Consider the following 16,583-nt stretch of genomic DNA (forward strand, 5'->3'; position numbering starts at 1 on the left):
AATCCATGCACGAGGAAGCAGTTGACCAAAATTAGAGCTGAAATCAATCAAGCAGAAACCAGAAGTACAGTAGAGCAGATCAACAGGACTAGAAGCTGGTTCTTTGAGAGAATCAATAAAATTGACAGACCACTGGCAAGACTTATCCAAAAGAAAAGAGAAAGGACCCAGATTATTAAAATTATGAATGAAAAAGGAGAGGTCACGACGAACACCATTGAAATTGGAAGGATTATTAGAAATTTTTATCAACAGCTATATGCCAATAAACTAAGCAATCTGGAAGAGATGGAATCCTTCCTGGAAACCTATAAACTACCAAGATTGAAACTGGAAGAAATTGATTCCTTAAACAGGCCAATTAATTATGAAGAGATTGAATCAGTGATAAACAACCTTCCAAATAACAAAACTCCAGGCCCGGACGGTTTTCCTGGGGAATTCTACCAAACATTCAAAGAAGAAATAATACCTATTCTCCTAAAGCTATTTCAAAAAATAGAAACAGAAGGAAAGCTACCAAACTCATTCTATGAGGCCAATATTACCTTGATCCCCAAACCAGGCAAAGACCCCCTCAAAAAGGAGAATTACAGACCGATTTCCCTAATGAATATGGACGCCAAAATCCTCAACAAGATACTTGCTAATAGAATCCAACAGTTCATTAAAAGGATTATCCATCATGACCAAGTGGGATTCATACCTGGGATGCAAGCGTGGTTCAATATTCGCAAATCAATCAGCGTGATACATCATATCAACAAGAAAAGACTCAGGAACCATATGATCCTCTCAATCGATGCCAAAAAAGCATTTGACAAAATACAGCATCCTTTCCTGATTAAAACCCTTCAGAGTGTAGGAATAGAAGGTACATTTCTCAATCTCATAAAAGCCATCTATGAAAAGCCTACTGCAAATATTATTCTCAATGGGGAAAAGCTGGAAGCCTTTCCCTTAAGATCAGGAACTCGACAAGGATGCCCACTCTCGCCACTATTATTCAACATAGTACTAGAAGTCCTTGCAACAGCAATCAGACGACAAAAAGGGATCAAAGGTATTCAAATTGGCAAAGAAGAAGTCAAAATGTCTCTCTTTGCAGATGACATGATACTCTATATGGAAAACCCAAAAGAAGCCACTCCCAAACTATTAGAAGTTATAGAGCAATTCAGTAACGTGGCAGGATACAAAATAAATGCTCAGAAATCAGTTGCATTTCTATACACGAATAACGAGACCGAAGAAAGAGAAATTAGGGAATCCATCCCATTTACAATAGCACCAAAAACCATACGTTACCTTGGAATTAACTTAACCAGAGACGTAAAGGACCTATATTCTAGAAACTATAAATCACTCTTGAAAGACATTGAGGAAGACATAAAAAGATGGAAAGATATTCCATGCTCATGGATCGGAAGAATTAACATAGTTAAAATGTCCATGCTACCCAGAGCAATCTACACTTTCAATGCTATCCCGATCAAAATACCAAGGACATTTTTCAAAGAACTGGAACAAACAGTCCTTAAATTTGTATGGAAACAGAAAAGGCCCCGAATCTCCAAGGAACTTTTGAAAAGGAAAAACAAAGCTGGGGGCATCACAATGCCGGATTTCGAGCTGTACTACAAAGCTGTGATCACAAAGACAGCATGGTACTGGCACAAAAACAGACACATAGACCAATGGAACAGAATAGAGAGCCCAGAAATGGACCCTCGGCTCTTTGGGCAACTAATATTTGATAAAGCAGGAAAAAACATCCGGTGGGAAAAAGTCTCTTCAATAAATGGTGCTGGGAAAATTGGACAGCTACATGCAAGAGAATGAAACTTGACCACTATCTCACACCATACACAAAAATAAACTCCAAATGGATGAAAGACCTCGATGTGAGACAGGAATCCATCAAAATTCTAGAGGAGAACATAGGCAACAACCTCTACGACATCGGCCAAAGCAACCTTTTTCATGACACATCCCCAAAGGCAAGAGAAACAAAAGATAAAATGAACTTATGGGACTTCATCAAGATTAAAAGTTTCTGCACAGCCAAGGAAACAGTCAGAAAAACTAAGAGGCAGCCCACGGAATGGGAGAATATATTTGCAAATGACACTACAGATAAAGGACTGGTATCCAAGATCTACAAAGAACTTCTCAAACTCAATACACGAGAAACAAATAAACAAATCAAAAAATGGGCAGAAGATATGAACAGACACTTTTCCAATGAAGACATACAAATGGCTAACAGACACATGAAAAAATGTTCAAAATCATTAGCCATCAAGGAAATTCAAATCAAAACCACACTGAGATACCACCTTACGCCAGTTAGAATGGCAAAAATAGACAAGGCAAGAAACAACAATTGTTGGAGAGGATGTGGAGAAAGGGGATCCCTCCTACATTGTTGGTGGGAATGCAAGTTGGTACAGCCACTCTGGAAAACAGTGTGGAGGTCCCTTCAAAAGTTAAAAATTGAGCTACCCTATGACCCAGCCATTGCACTACTGGGTATTTACCCCAAAGATACAGACGTAGTGAAGAGAAGGGCCATATGCACCCCAATATTCATAGCAGCGATGTCCACAATAGCTAAATCGTGGAAGGAGCCGAGATGCCCTTCAACAGATGACTGGATTAAGAAGTTGTGGTCCATATATACGATGGAATATTACTCAGCTATCAGAAAGAACGAGTTCTCAACATTTGCTACAACATGGACAGCACTGGAGGAGATAATGCTAAGTGAAATAAGTCAAGCAGAGAAAGCCAACTATCATATGATTTCTCTCATCTATGGAACATAAGAACTAGGATGATCGGTAGGGGAAGAAAGGGATAAAGAAAGGGGGGGTAATCAGAAGGGGGAATGAAACATGAGAGACTATGGACTATGAGAAACAAACTGAGGACTTCAGAGGGGAGGAGGGTGGGGGAATGGGATAGACCGGTGATGGGTAGTAAGGAGGGCACGTATTGCATGGTGCACTGGGTGTTATACACAACTAATGAATCATCGAGCCTTACATCGGAAACCGGGGATGTACTGTATGGTGACTAACATAATATAATAAAAAATCATTAAAAAAAAATAAAAAATAAAAAATAAAAAATAAAAATTAAAAAAAAAAAAAAGAAAAGAAAATGAAAACGCTAACCTGAAAAGATATATGTATTCTCATGATCACTGCATTATTTACAATAGCCAAGATATGGAAACAACCACTGATGTCTGTGAATGGATAATGAAAATGTGACATATTTACACACACATGCACATACACACACAATGGACTATTACTCAACCATAAAGAGGAAACTTTTCCATTTGCAACAACATGGATGGACCTTGAAGGCATAGTGCTAGGTGAAATAAGTCACAGAAAGATAAATTCCATATAATCTCATTTATATGTGGAATCTGAAGAAACAAAAACAAAAAACCCTAAACTTATAGGTAACAGAGACTTAATAGGTAACTTATAGAGAACCTAAACTTACAAGTAACTTATAGAGAACAGAGTGGTAGTTGCCAGAGAGGTGTAGGGTGAGGGGTGGGCAAAAATGGGTGAAGGGGGTCAAAAGGTACAAGCTGCCACTTATAAAATACGTAAGTCATGGGGAAATAATGCACAGCATGATGACTATAGTTAATAATACCGTATCACATATTTTACAGGTGCTAAGAGAGTAGACTGTAGAAGTCCTCATTGTAAGAAAAAGAATTTTGTAACTACATATGGTGACAGACGTTAACTAGAGTTATTGTGGTGATAATTTCACAATATACACAAATACCGAATCATTATATTGTACGTCTGAAACTAATATGTTATATGTGAGCTAAACTTCAAAAAAAATCTAGTACCTTCTCAGCTAAGACTAGAAGCCAAAGGCCTACAAGGCCCCTCTATCATTGGACTCTTCCACTACTTCTCAGATTTCATCTATGTTTATTGAATAAATGAATGAATGACCCTCTAAAACAAAGGAACCCAACCCTGGGATCGAGCCCCACGTCAGGCTCCCTGCTCAGTGGGGAGCCTGCTTCTCCCTCTCCCTCTGCCACTCCCCCGCTTGTGCTCTGTGTGTGTGTGTGTGTGCACGTCAAATAAATAAAATCTTTTAAAAAATGAAAAAAAAGTAAAAAGCAGATTCCAAGGGTATATCTCAGAAATTTTTAAATGAGTCTTTCTGGGGTGGGAGATGGAAATTTATATTTTTAAAAGCACCCTAGATGGTTCTGAGGATTAGTCAGGTTTAGAAGATTCTCAAGATGGAAAACACAATGAATTCTCTCACTAAGCCAACAAAAAGCTTTATTAATTGAAAGTAAAATAACTGTGACTGCTTTAACTGAAGAGGAAAATTTAGAGACTCTGAGGTGCAAAGTATTTGAAATAAAAGTGAATTTTCAAAAGAAAAAGTTCATCCTTGGCTCAGAACAGTGGTTTGCACCTGGGAGCAATTTTGGCCCCCAAGGGGCATTTGGCAATATCTAGAAAAATTTTTGGTTGCCACAACTGGGAGTATCTGCTACTGGCATCTGGGGGCGTAGAAGCTAGGGATACTGCTAAACATTCTATAATGCACGGGACAGCCACTCCCCCCCCCGTCGCCCACCGCAATTATCTGTCCTAAAATGTCAATAGTGCTGAGGTTGAGAAACACCCCTTAGAATGACTGATGGGCACTTTTAGATAAGGACCCAATCAACCCAAGTCCTGTTAGAGTATTTCCACTGACAGCCTGCTCCCTATTCCATATCAGTCAATGCAATGTTGGGCAGCTAAAAAACGTCTCCCTATTTTTTATTTTGAAAAAAAAAGAAAAATTTCAAACCTTATAGAAAAGTTGAAAGAATAACATAAACATCCATCTGCCCTCCAAATGTTAACATTTGATCCCATTTGCTTTATCCCACACGACACATGCTTTTTATTTTTGTTTTGCTGAGCCATTTGAAAGTAGCAGACATCATGACACTTCAGCATGAATTGCCCACAGAACCACAAGACCATTATCATACCTAAGGATACTAACAGTAATTCCATAACATTATCTCCCAACTTCCCAACTTTTCCTCCAAAATGTCTTACAGCTTTATAGTCCACCACATCCCAATCCAATGAAGGTTCATTCATTGTACTTGGTTGTTATGTTTCTTTCAATCCACAATAGTCCCCCGTCATTTTTGTTTCTTTTCCAGGACACTATCTGAAGAGTTCTGGCTAGTTGTCTTGTAGAAAGCCTTCTTTTTTGGATCTGAATCATCATTTCCTCATAGTGTCATTCACCACGGCCCCACATTTCCTTTCTTTCTGATAAACTAGAAGTGAAGTCTCAGCTTGATTAGATTCAAATTAAGTATTTTGGGGACGAACTCTTCATAGGTGATGTTGTGTATTGCTTACTCATCGCATCAGGAAAAGCACAATGTCAGGCTGGCCCGCCTTCAGTGATGGTAAGTTCCATGACAGTGATCACCAGATCTCTGCTGTAAGGGTCCATTTCCCCTTTGAAGGAGAATGTACAAATATCGTATTTCTTATCAACTTTCACCCCAGTAATTTCAGCTTCCACTGATAATCTTTATCTGAATTCATTATTACCTTGGGGATTGGAAGATGGTGATTTCCAAAGTCTTTACAGAATACTGTGAGCTACAGTGTATTTACAGATATTTGCAAATGAATATCTGATAAGGGGTGAATATCCAAAATATATAAAGCTCTTACAAAACTCAACAGCAAAAAAACAAATAATCCAATTGAAAATGGGCAGAGGACCTCAACAGACATTTTCCCAAAGAAGACATCCAGATGGCCAACAGACACATGAAAAGATGCTCAACATCACTCATCACCAGGGAAATACAAATCAAAACTACAATGAGATACCACCTCACACCTGTCAGAATGGCTAAAATCAAAAACACAATAAATAACAAAGTATTCTGTAAAGACTTTGGAAATCACCATCTTCCAATCCCCAAGGTAATAATGAATTCAGATAAAGATTATCAGTGGAAGCTGAAATTACTGGGGTGAAAGTTGATAAGAAATACGATATTTGTACATTCTCCTTCAAAGGGGAAATGGACCTTTACAGCAGAGATCTGGTGATCACTGTCATGGAACTTACCATCACTGAAGGCGGGCCAGCCTGACATTGTGCTTTTCCTGATGCGATGAGTAAGAAATACACAACATCACCTATGAAGAGTTCGTCCCCAAAATACTTAATTTGAATCTAATCAAGCTGAGACTTCACTTCTAGTTTATCAGAAAGAAAGGAAATTTAGGCTAAAAATTTAGCTAATAAATGTAGCTCACAATATTCTGTAAAGAGCGGAAGAGCTTTCCTTTATTTCCCCCTCCCCCCTTTTTATTATCACTACAGTTGCATGGATTTCTGTTGTTAAATCAATTCCCTTCATTTTTCTTTGTGATGCCTAAATTATCCCAAATTTGGCCAGTGGAAACGGATTTAAGCCTGCTCCTGTAATCTTTTGGCATGCCCTCCTTAGTCTTTGAGTACTTCCTATGGTATCTCTGGTTTTAAAAGTTAATTATATGATGTTTATTTGCTGAAATTCCTGTAACATCTGCCCATTGGTTTTAGTTCTATTTTATTTTTTAAAAGATTTTATTTATTTATTTGAGAGACAGCGCATGTGCGCACCCAAGTAAGCAGAGCAGCAGGCAGAGGCAGAGGGAGAAGCAGGCTCCCCGCTGAGCAGAGAGCCCGGTGTGGGGCTCGATCCCAGGACCCTGGGATCGTGACCTGAGCCGAAGGCAGACGCTTAGAGGCGCCCCTACTTTTTTAGTTCTACTTTCACTTCTTCCATGTGGAATGTTGTGTTACTTAAACACAGATATTATATCTGGGGTTGGAGCATTTCTATGAAACCGCTCCACAACATTGTATGAGCACATAAATCACTAATTTAGACCTACTCATATACTTACTTCATTCCTAATCTCACAGGCTAGGATGTCCATTACACTTATTACTTGATTCAATTTCTGAAACCTGTTGAGAGTTTAAAGGCTTGTTTTCAAGGTTCCATCAGAATGCTCCCATGTCAAAACAGCTGCATCAAAGGAGCCAAGACATCTATACTCTGCAAACTATAAAACACCGATGAAAGAAACTGAAGACGAAACAGACAAATGGAAAGATATGCCATGCTCGTGGACTGGAAGAACCAATATTGTTAAAATGTCCATACTACTCAAAGCAATCTACAGATTTAATGCAATCCCTATCAAAATACTAACAACATTTTTCACAGAACTAGAACAAATAATCTTAAAATTTGTATGAAGCTACAAAAGACCCTGAGTAGCCAAAGCAATCTTGAAAAAGAAGAATAAAGCTGGAGGTATCTCCATCTCAGATTTCAACATACACTACAAAGCTGTAGCTAATCAAGACAGCGTGGTACTGGCACAAAACCAGACACATAGATCAATGGAACAGAATAGAGTCCAGAAATGAACCCACACTGACATAGTCCACTAATCTATGACAAAGGAAGCAAGAATGTATATACAGTGTGGAAAAAGTCTCTTCAACAACTGGTGTTGGGAAAACTGGTTAGCTACATGTGAAAGAATGAAACTGGACCACTTTCTTACACCATACACAGAAATAAATTCAAAATGAACGAAAGATCTAAAGGTGAGACCTGAAACCATAAAACCAGTAGAAGACACAGACTGTAATTTCTTTGACATTGGCCGCAGAGACATTTTTCTAGGCATGTTTCCTCAGGCAAGAAAAACAAAGGCAAAGAAGTAAAAAGGCAACCTACTGAATGGGAGAAGATATCTGCAAATGAATATCTGATAAAGGGTGAATATCCAAAATATATAAAGCTCTTATGCAACTCAACAGCAAAAAAACAAATAATCCAATTCAAAATGGGCAGAGGACCTCAACAGACATTTTCCCAAAGAAGACATCCAGATGGCCAACAGACACATGAAAAGATGCTCACCATCACTCATCACCAGGGAAATGCAAATAAAAACCACAATGAGATACCACCTCACACCTGTCAGAATGGCTAAAATCGAAAACACAAGAAATAACAAAGTGCTGGTTAGGATGTGGAGAAAAAGGATCCCTCGTGTACTGCTGGTGGGAAAGCAAATTGGTGCAGCCACTGTGGAAGACCGTATGGAGATTTCTCAGAAGGTTAAAAGTACAACTACCCTATAATCTAGTAATTGCAGTTTTGCAATATTTACCTGAAAAATACAAAAACACTAATTCAAAGGGATACATGCACCTCTACGTTTACAGCAGCATTATTTACAACAGGCAAATTATGGAAGCTGCCCAAGTGTGCATCAATAGATGAATGGATAAATAAGATGTGGGGTGTGTGTGTGTGTGTGTGTAAAATGGAATATTATTCAGCCATAAAAAGAACAAAATCTTGCCATTTGCAACAGCATGGATGGAGCTAAAGAGTATAACGCTAAGCAAAATAAGTCAGAGAAAGACAAATACCATAGTGAAATCACTAATTTGAAAAGATATATGCACCCCTATGTGCAATTCAGCATTATTTGCAATAGCCAAGACAGGGAAGCAAGCCACGTCCATCCATAGATGAATGGATAAAGAAGGCGTGTGTGTGTGTGTGTGTGTGTGTGTGTGTGTATATATATATATATATATATATATATAAAATGGAATATTACTCAGCCATAACAAGAATGAAATCTTACCATTTGCAACATGGATGAAACTAGAGGGTATAATACTAATGAAATAAGTCAGCCAGAGAGAGACAACTACCCCATGATTTCACTCATATGTGGCATTTAAGAAACAAAACAAAGGGGAAAAAAAAGACAAAAAACCAGACTCTTAAATACAGAAAACTGGTAGTCGCCAGAGGGGAGGTGGGTGGGGAGAGGGATTAAATAGATAAAAGAGATTAAGAGTACACTTATCTTGATGAGCACTGAGAAATGTACAGAATTGTTGAATCATTACATTGTACACCTCAAACTAATGTAACACTGTATGTTAATTATACTTCAAATGAAAAAAAGGAGCCAGGTCATAATTTCCAATACATATTCTAGAACAGATTCACACACTGGGTTAGAGCAAGTCTTTCATACTGCTACAATAACCACAAAGGTATATGACATACTGTATTGGGACGCCTGGGTGGCTCCGGTTAAGCGCCTGCCTTCAGCTCAGGTCATGATTCCAGGGTCCTAGGATCCAGTCCCGCATTCCAGAGTCCTAGGATCCAGACCCTAGCCTGCCACTCCCCCTGCTTGTGCTCTCGTGCTCTCTCGCGAGCGCCCCCTCTCTCTGACAAATAAATAAATAAAATCTTTAAAAAAACCTTAAAAAGAAAGAAAGAAAGACTGTATTAATGGCTGAGTTATACCCAGCATTAGTTATTAAAATGATCCCAACAATCCTTCAACATTCTCTCTTTTTTTTTTTAAAGATTTATTTATTTATTTGAGAGAGAGCGAGCATGGGGAGCAGAGGGAGAGGGACAGACTCTCAAGCAGACTCCCCGCTGAGCACGGAGCTGGATGTGGGGCTCAGTCTCACAACCTTGAGATCATGACCTGAGCCAAAATCAAGAGTCCGACGCTTAACCGACTGAGCCACCCAGGCGCCCCTCCTCCAACATTTTCATATAGGTTTCGCAGTTATTATAATTCATACATTAAAAGCATGTAAATGCAGACGTACCATCTTTTTAGGGTATACCCAAATCAGCATTGCATATTACTACACATATTTGCTCAGGCCAGTAAAGAAAAGCCTGATGAGCCTTGAGCAAACAATGTCCCTGCTCTGACAGATAAACAGAACTCTGTGCTCTAGAATCAGTATACCTTCAAATACATACAGACAGACATAACCCTTCCAGAGGGCACATGAATTCCAGTTCCTCTGTTTGCAGACATATTTCCAGTATCTGAAATTTGTTGGTGGCATTTGCCCACCGGGGAAAACAATTCTGATTATGCATGAGAAGTTAATCAATCACATTAAATACATAAAATAGTATACCATTTTATTTGTATTTCTTATTTCCTTTCCAGTATGGTCAAAGCCCACTGAAGGCAGAAAGAATCCTTATGAAGTACTTTGTAACTCTGGGCAGGGAGAACGAAACAGTCACTCATCAAAGTATAATAATACAACAATAAAATAATAATTAAAATAACAAAATATATAATAATAGAGGGTGACTTTCAAGTACGAAGGTGACAAAATAGGAAAGAAAACCTAATGCTTAGTTAGTTATATAGGAATTTTTGAATGATGTGAAATTTTGACATTTTTGAATAGTAATAGGAAAAACAACATAAAACAAACAAAAAGAGAAGGCAATGTAAGAGAAATGCTAAAGGCAAGAGCCGATTGAACCACATGTCAAGAGGATAAGCACACAAGTACACCAATCATCCAGAACGTACCTTTGTTCAGAAGAGGAAGGAAGTCAGGTGCTTTTTCCCCAAAAACCCTTTGAGCATCCTCGGCTTTCATTGACACTTCCTTTGTCTGAACTAGGAAAAAGCCTTTACCGACCATCTGTGGAAAATAAAATTTCATTTAGAGTTTAAAATGGACTTCTGAGATTAAAACAACATTTTTCTATTCGAATATTTTTCTGTATAAAATGTGACACAGCATGCTGATTTTTGTTTGACTCATCACTCTAATTCAAGGTGTTTGCTCTAACAAGTTTTCACATACACGAGATTTTCCCAGATGGGCGGTTCTGGTTAAGAATGAGTGTGCAGTGCCTAATTTGTTTGTCCAATAAGAGAATGGTTAAGTAAACTAGGGTACATTCATCACAGGATGAAATAGCGTAGTTCATTAAATATAACAAATAATAAAATGGGGGAAAGCTCACGTAATCACTGTGAAAAGCATGATACAAATGTATATAATACAGGGCAATAGTGACAGACCACATTTATGGAGCCCTACGGTGTGCCAGGCAGTTTTGTGCACTTTAAATGTATAGCTCATTTAACCCTCTCATGAGCTAGCTACGATTATTACCCTCATTTTACAGGTGAGAAAATGAAGGCACAGGGTGGTAAAGAAACTTACTCAAGGCCACACAACTATGAAATAATAGAACTGTGATTCGCACCCAAGTAATCTGATGATAGATGAAACAAATGGAAGATGATTCCTAAAAAGATTATTCAAGATATGGTATGGATGTTTTCTTTTGTTATGGATGATTTTTAAACATTTCTGCTCTTCATTTCTATAATTCTGTACACATGAATTTTTAAAATAACGATGAAAGTAGTTTTAAAAAATGCAAAGTATTCAACCACTTAATTTTTGTAGCAAAGCCTATTGGATTTTTAAGTATAAAAGTGACATACATATATGCTCAACACAGAACACCTGAAAAATGAAAAAACAGAAACAAATACAAACCAAGGTGCTACCGCTCAAAGGTGCCACTGCCATTTGGGTATACTTCCTTTTACCCTCCCAGTTTTCTTTTTCCCCCATTACAGAACCAACACATGTTCATTGTAAAATCCATATAACTACAAAAAGAAAAGAAAATCCTCCTCTTAATCCAGTTCCTAAGAATAACCACAACTGTTAACATATTAGTATATATAACTTTCCAGACTTAGATCTCCAAAAAAAAAAAATCAGATACTTACATAATATTCTACAAATTTTCACTTACTTGACTGTGACTATTTCCCAGCTCTTCCACTATAAAATTTGTTTTAATGGCTGATAGTATTTCATCCAATCAGCTACATTATCCCCCACCATTCCATCAAATTGGTTTCAAACGCAAATCCTTTTTCAGAGCCCTCAATGCTGCCTCAGAAAGAAGAAACGTACATAAAAAAGTAGCAGAAAATTGCACGGACATCACTGCCAGGTGATGACTGCAAAGTTACTTAAAATATCAGAAATAATCCTACATCTGTTTCTAATTTTCTAGATGCTCACTACCTCTCATTTCGTAGTCAGACACATAAACTGACAAAAGATGATTAATTCGAAATACTGTTACCTAAAAACAAATAATGAATTACAAACTTGATCTATCTTGGTATCTCACTGCAGATATCTGGAGGCTCTTTTTTCATGGAAATTCTTCCACTTCTAAGGACTGGAAAATAGCGGTAACTACCCAACTTAAATTACGTAATACATTACTTCCAAACAATTCAAACTACTTTTACTCTAATTTATCCTGTGCATATCTGTGATGTAGCAAGAGGAAGCAAGAAATCTGGGTTTTAGGTGAGAAAATTGAGGCCCAGTAACTTCTCTTGATTCCCTTTGGAATGTGCTTTCTGCTTTATCCAGCTTTTCTGGACTTCCTATCTCAAAAAACTATTATGATACATTTAATTTATAAAACAATGTGAAACAAAATTCTGTGATACTCCTAGGGTTTAACAAAACCAGAGTTAGCAATCACAGTTCCAGCCGAAGCTGTCTTAAGGTATTCGGGCTATGATATGAGAAAGACTCAAGTTTGTGGGGTTTTTTTTTTCCATTTCAGAATTAAGTGGCTCCTACACATTTTCCTGGGAACTTGAGCTTCATTTGTTTTTGAAAAAAAATGTAATCTCTCCCTTAATACGTAAGTTAGTGATCTTTTAGCAGGTTTTGATACCCTCTTCACATGTACTTAGCATTTTCTTCTTTTCATTCTCTTGTTATTCCTTAATTCTGCGCTTTTAGAATTAGGTAGGATAACTCCAACCAGAAAGTCCCAGGGTTTTCCTTCTAGGCTGAAGGGTAGTATCTGCCTTGAGTCCCTGCACTTTCAGTCACATTCCTGCTCCACCCGGCACTTGTCGACTTTCCTTTACCACTGAGGCATCAGATTAGCATCATGCTTAAGGGTTCAGACGGTGGTTTAAAGCCAGACTGCCTGGATTTAAATCATGGCTCTGCTGTTTACCAGCTGAGTGACCTTTTGCAAGTTACTAACTCTCTCCGTGGCTCATTTTCCTTATCTGGAAAAATGTGAATGAATGGTACCTATTTCATAGGTTATTCTAAATTAAGTGAGTTACTTCTTTTAAATCCCTTATAACAGGGGCACCTGGGTGGCTCAGTCGTTAAGCGTCTGCCTTAGGCTCAGGGCCTGATCCCAGGGTTCTGGGATCGAGCCCCACGTTGGGCTCTTCTGCTGGGAGCCTGCTTCTTCCTCTCCCACTCCCCCTGCTTGTGTTCCCTCTCTCACTGGCTCTCTCTCTCTCTGTGTCAAATAAATAAATAAAATCTTTAAAAAAAAATAAATCCCTTATAACAATGCCTGGTATAAACATTATATAAGTGTTCGCTATTATTATTGCTGCTGTTGCATTTTTGTTTGAAAATGTCTCATAATCCAGAAGGACATCTAAAGAACATCAATCTTTCTGGTCATGTTGCTTTCAAGTGCAGACAACACTGCCGTTTTACACATCAGAACCAAAAATTAAAAGGTTAAGAACATCTGAGGACTCATGAAGAAAGACGGTTTGTTTTTATGTTTTTTTTCTTTAAACATGCTATATACTTTATGTCCACTTCTCAATTCCTACCAAAAAGGAGTTTAACCTGGATAATTACATCACCTGAAAACTGTATGTAGATATTTTTTAAGTCACCATGCAGTATAATGCAAAGGCTGACCTCTCAGATGTCGGATTAACATGTGATTAGAGAGGTCAAAGGCCAGGAGTACGTCTATATCTTACCATGAACAACAACAACAAAATACCACAGTCTGAAAATTATACTTTGGTTTCTGGTGTTTCGAAAACCAGACTTCAGATATACTTTGTAGGTTTCAGACATGGGTTTTCTACATTGTAGGATGTATAGCTACAGAGAGGAGGTCATTTTTACGTTGTTTTTTTTTTTTTCTCCTTGTAATCTTCCTTTCGACGGAACAGTTGCAATTTTTTTAAAAAAAATCCATTCAAAAGGAGACTTAAGGAGTTTTCCATTCACTTCTTCATTTCTGGGAGTTTGATTTTTAAATTTGAAGACTCCTTCTGAAGATCATCTGATTAATGGGCGACCAGTACATCCCACTGCTGCTCCCCACTGGAGAGCCCACCAATATGGGAACTGGCACTTGTGGAGCCCCTAATGTCTATGTCCCCAGTTATTTTTCCAGTGGAAGCTGCTTCCGCTAGAAGGACTCTTCTCTAGTCCCCAACTCACCGAGTCCCTGCTCCTGAGCCCACCACCTCTGCTATCCCAGCTCCCACCTCATTCTTACACACCAACCTCCCCTTCGCGTAGCAACAGGGCAAAGGAAAATAATGTGGAGGTGGTTCTCACAGTTGCCCCGGTGGCCAGAAGTGGTACTCCTAAATGTCTTTCCCACCCCCTCCAACCAATTAAAACTCCAATAAATACTCCCAACTAAATAACGTCATGCTTTACTTGGCCCTACTACTTTTGTAAGCTTCCATGGAAATCATTTATTAGATAGAACGGAAGTTCTCTGAGGGCAGAGAATTTTGCCTATCTGTCTCCACCTCCAGCATACAGTGTAGGTCATCAGCTTGCAGTTGCCACCAGCTGTAAGATGCGTTTCGGAAAAGCAAAAATGTGGAAAGCAACCGTGCATCCCGTAGTCAATGAAAGATGTCAACAGAAGTAACTCTTCACATAATAGTGCTTAATACATGCTTACTGAACTCTATTTTCCAGTTTCTTTGGGAAAGTCTTTTGAGGCCTAAGCAATCAGCTTACAGATACATCTGCAGGGGGCAGGGGGCTAGAACTTAAGGATTGCCTGTATTCCTAATAGCCAGTTTTGGAAAAGAACACAAGTTCTCCAGAAAGTGGTGTGTTTCTATCTAGGCGTGCGTCTGTCTCTCTTCTCTTTCTCCTTACCTCATCAATTAGTTTTCTGGCATTTGCGATAGTGTAATCACCAGCAAATAATACCACTAAGCATGACTCATCGCTGCTCTTCGGTCTCTGACCCCGAGATACCGGAACGATACTTCTATTGGCTTCTGTGGCCACGCGGACAGCTTTGAGCTCTTCGGTAGTAGGCAGAGGAACGTGGTCTTGAACCACAGCATCCTCTGGAAGAAGGCTCCAGTTGAGTTCTCCTGACACCGGTGTGAAGTCATGAACGTTGCTCCAGGTGTTATTGAAGATACTCAGCCCTGCGTCTTTGAACTGGAAGGCTAATTCGGGGTAGTACCACTGGAAGCAGCCAAACTTGATGTTTGTGGAAGACTCGATGATGGGCTGAGTGGCACAGCACAAAAACACTTCCAGCTTTCTACAATCCCTCACACGAAACTGCTGGCAGGCTAACGTGCACTTGCAATCTCTGCAATTCCGGAAAAACACACTGCCTTTCACAGGTCCCAGAAAAATGACGCAGTTAGTACAGTCGTCGATAGTGATTGTAGCAGAGTGATCAAAGATATAGATGTTACAGTTCTCACAGTCTTGAATGAGAAACTGCTGTCCTGCCACTTGGCCAGGTAGGCGACCGACTGTTTCATCCTTCAGGCCACTGAACATGTAGTCTTTGGGATCAACCTGCAGGGACAAAACATAGGCCCTGAGTGTTACTGACATTATTCAGCAAGTATTAGTCAAGTTGTCTACTGGGTGCCAGGCACAATTCTTGGTGCTAAAATACTAAGTTCCTGCTCTCATTGACTTTTGCAACATAGTAAGAAATTGAACAGCACAAGTTGTTTTTTCCAATAATTAAGAGGAATGACCAGGGGGAAAAAAGGGAGAGGAGGCTGTGATAAAGAAAGACTCAAGGACGTAGCAACCAAACAATATGTGGACATTGTTTGCATCCTGTTTCAACATAGCAACTGCAGAAACACTTTTTTGAAACAATTGGGGAAATTCTCACGCACACAGCATTTTGGATGATGTTAAGGAATATTGCAGCCCTGACCCTTTTTCTGATGCTTCCCTTTTTAAATTTTTTAAAATTCAAGTATAATTAACAGACAGTGTTATATTAGTTTCAGGTGTACAATGTAGTAATTCAATAATTCCATACATCACTTGGTGCTCATCACAAGTGTCCTCCTTAATCCCCATTACCTATTTCACCCATCCCCTCAGCTACCTCCCCTCTGGTAACCTCCAGTTTGTTCTCTCTATATTTAAAAGGCCGGTCTTTGACTGTCTTTCTCCTTTGTTCATTTGTTTTGCTTCTTAAATTCCACACGTGAAAATTTAAAACAACTTCTGCTTCTTTTTTTTTTTAAAGATTTCATTTATTTATTCGACAGAGATAGAGACAGCCAGCGAGAGAGGGAACACAAGCAGGGGGAGTGGGAGAGGAAGAAGCAGGCTCATAGCGGAGGAGCCTGATGTGGGGCTTGATCCCGGATCGCCGGGATCACGCCCTGAGCGAAAGGCAGACGCTTAACCGCTGTGCCACCCAGGCGCCCCACAACTTCTGCTTCTTTAAAAACTTCTGAAATTGGAAATATACCCAGATTGAAATGTATTTCTCTATCCTTCAATAAGTGGATGCATGGGTCTTAGTTTCTAAACCC

At 39.0% G+C, this 16,583-nt stretch overlaps 1 protein-coding gene across 2 annotated transcripts in view; it reads right to left on the reverse strand.

The window, feature by feature from the left end:
• Positions 1–16,583, reverse strand: part of RP2 (RP2 activator of ARL3 GTPase) — a 59,876-nt gene that overhangs the window by 25,859 nt on the left and 17,434 nt on the right. For both annotated transcript variants that reach the window (XM_045787435.2, XM_045787433.2), the window contains exons 2-3: positions 14,929–15,594; positions 10,497–10,611 (exon numbers count right to left, since the gene is read on the reverse strand). In XM_045787435.2, coding sequence (XP_045643391.1) covers positions 10,497–10,611; positions 14,929–15,594 — 781 coding nt within the window. The remainder of the gene's footprint in view (positions 1–10,496; positions 10,612–14,928; positions 15,595–16,583) is intronic.

Source organism: Ursus americanus, chromosome X (genome assembly GCF_024610735.1).
Source record: "Ursus americanus isolate L20-20 chromosome X, mUrsAme1.1.p, whole genome shotgun sequence".
NCBI classification, from domain to species: Eukaryota; Metazoa; Chordata; class Mammalia; order Carnivora; family Ursidae; genus Ursus; species Ursus americanus.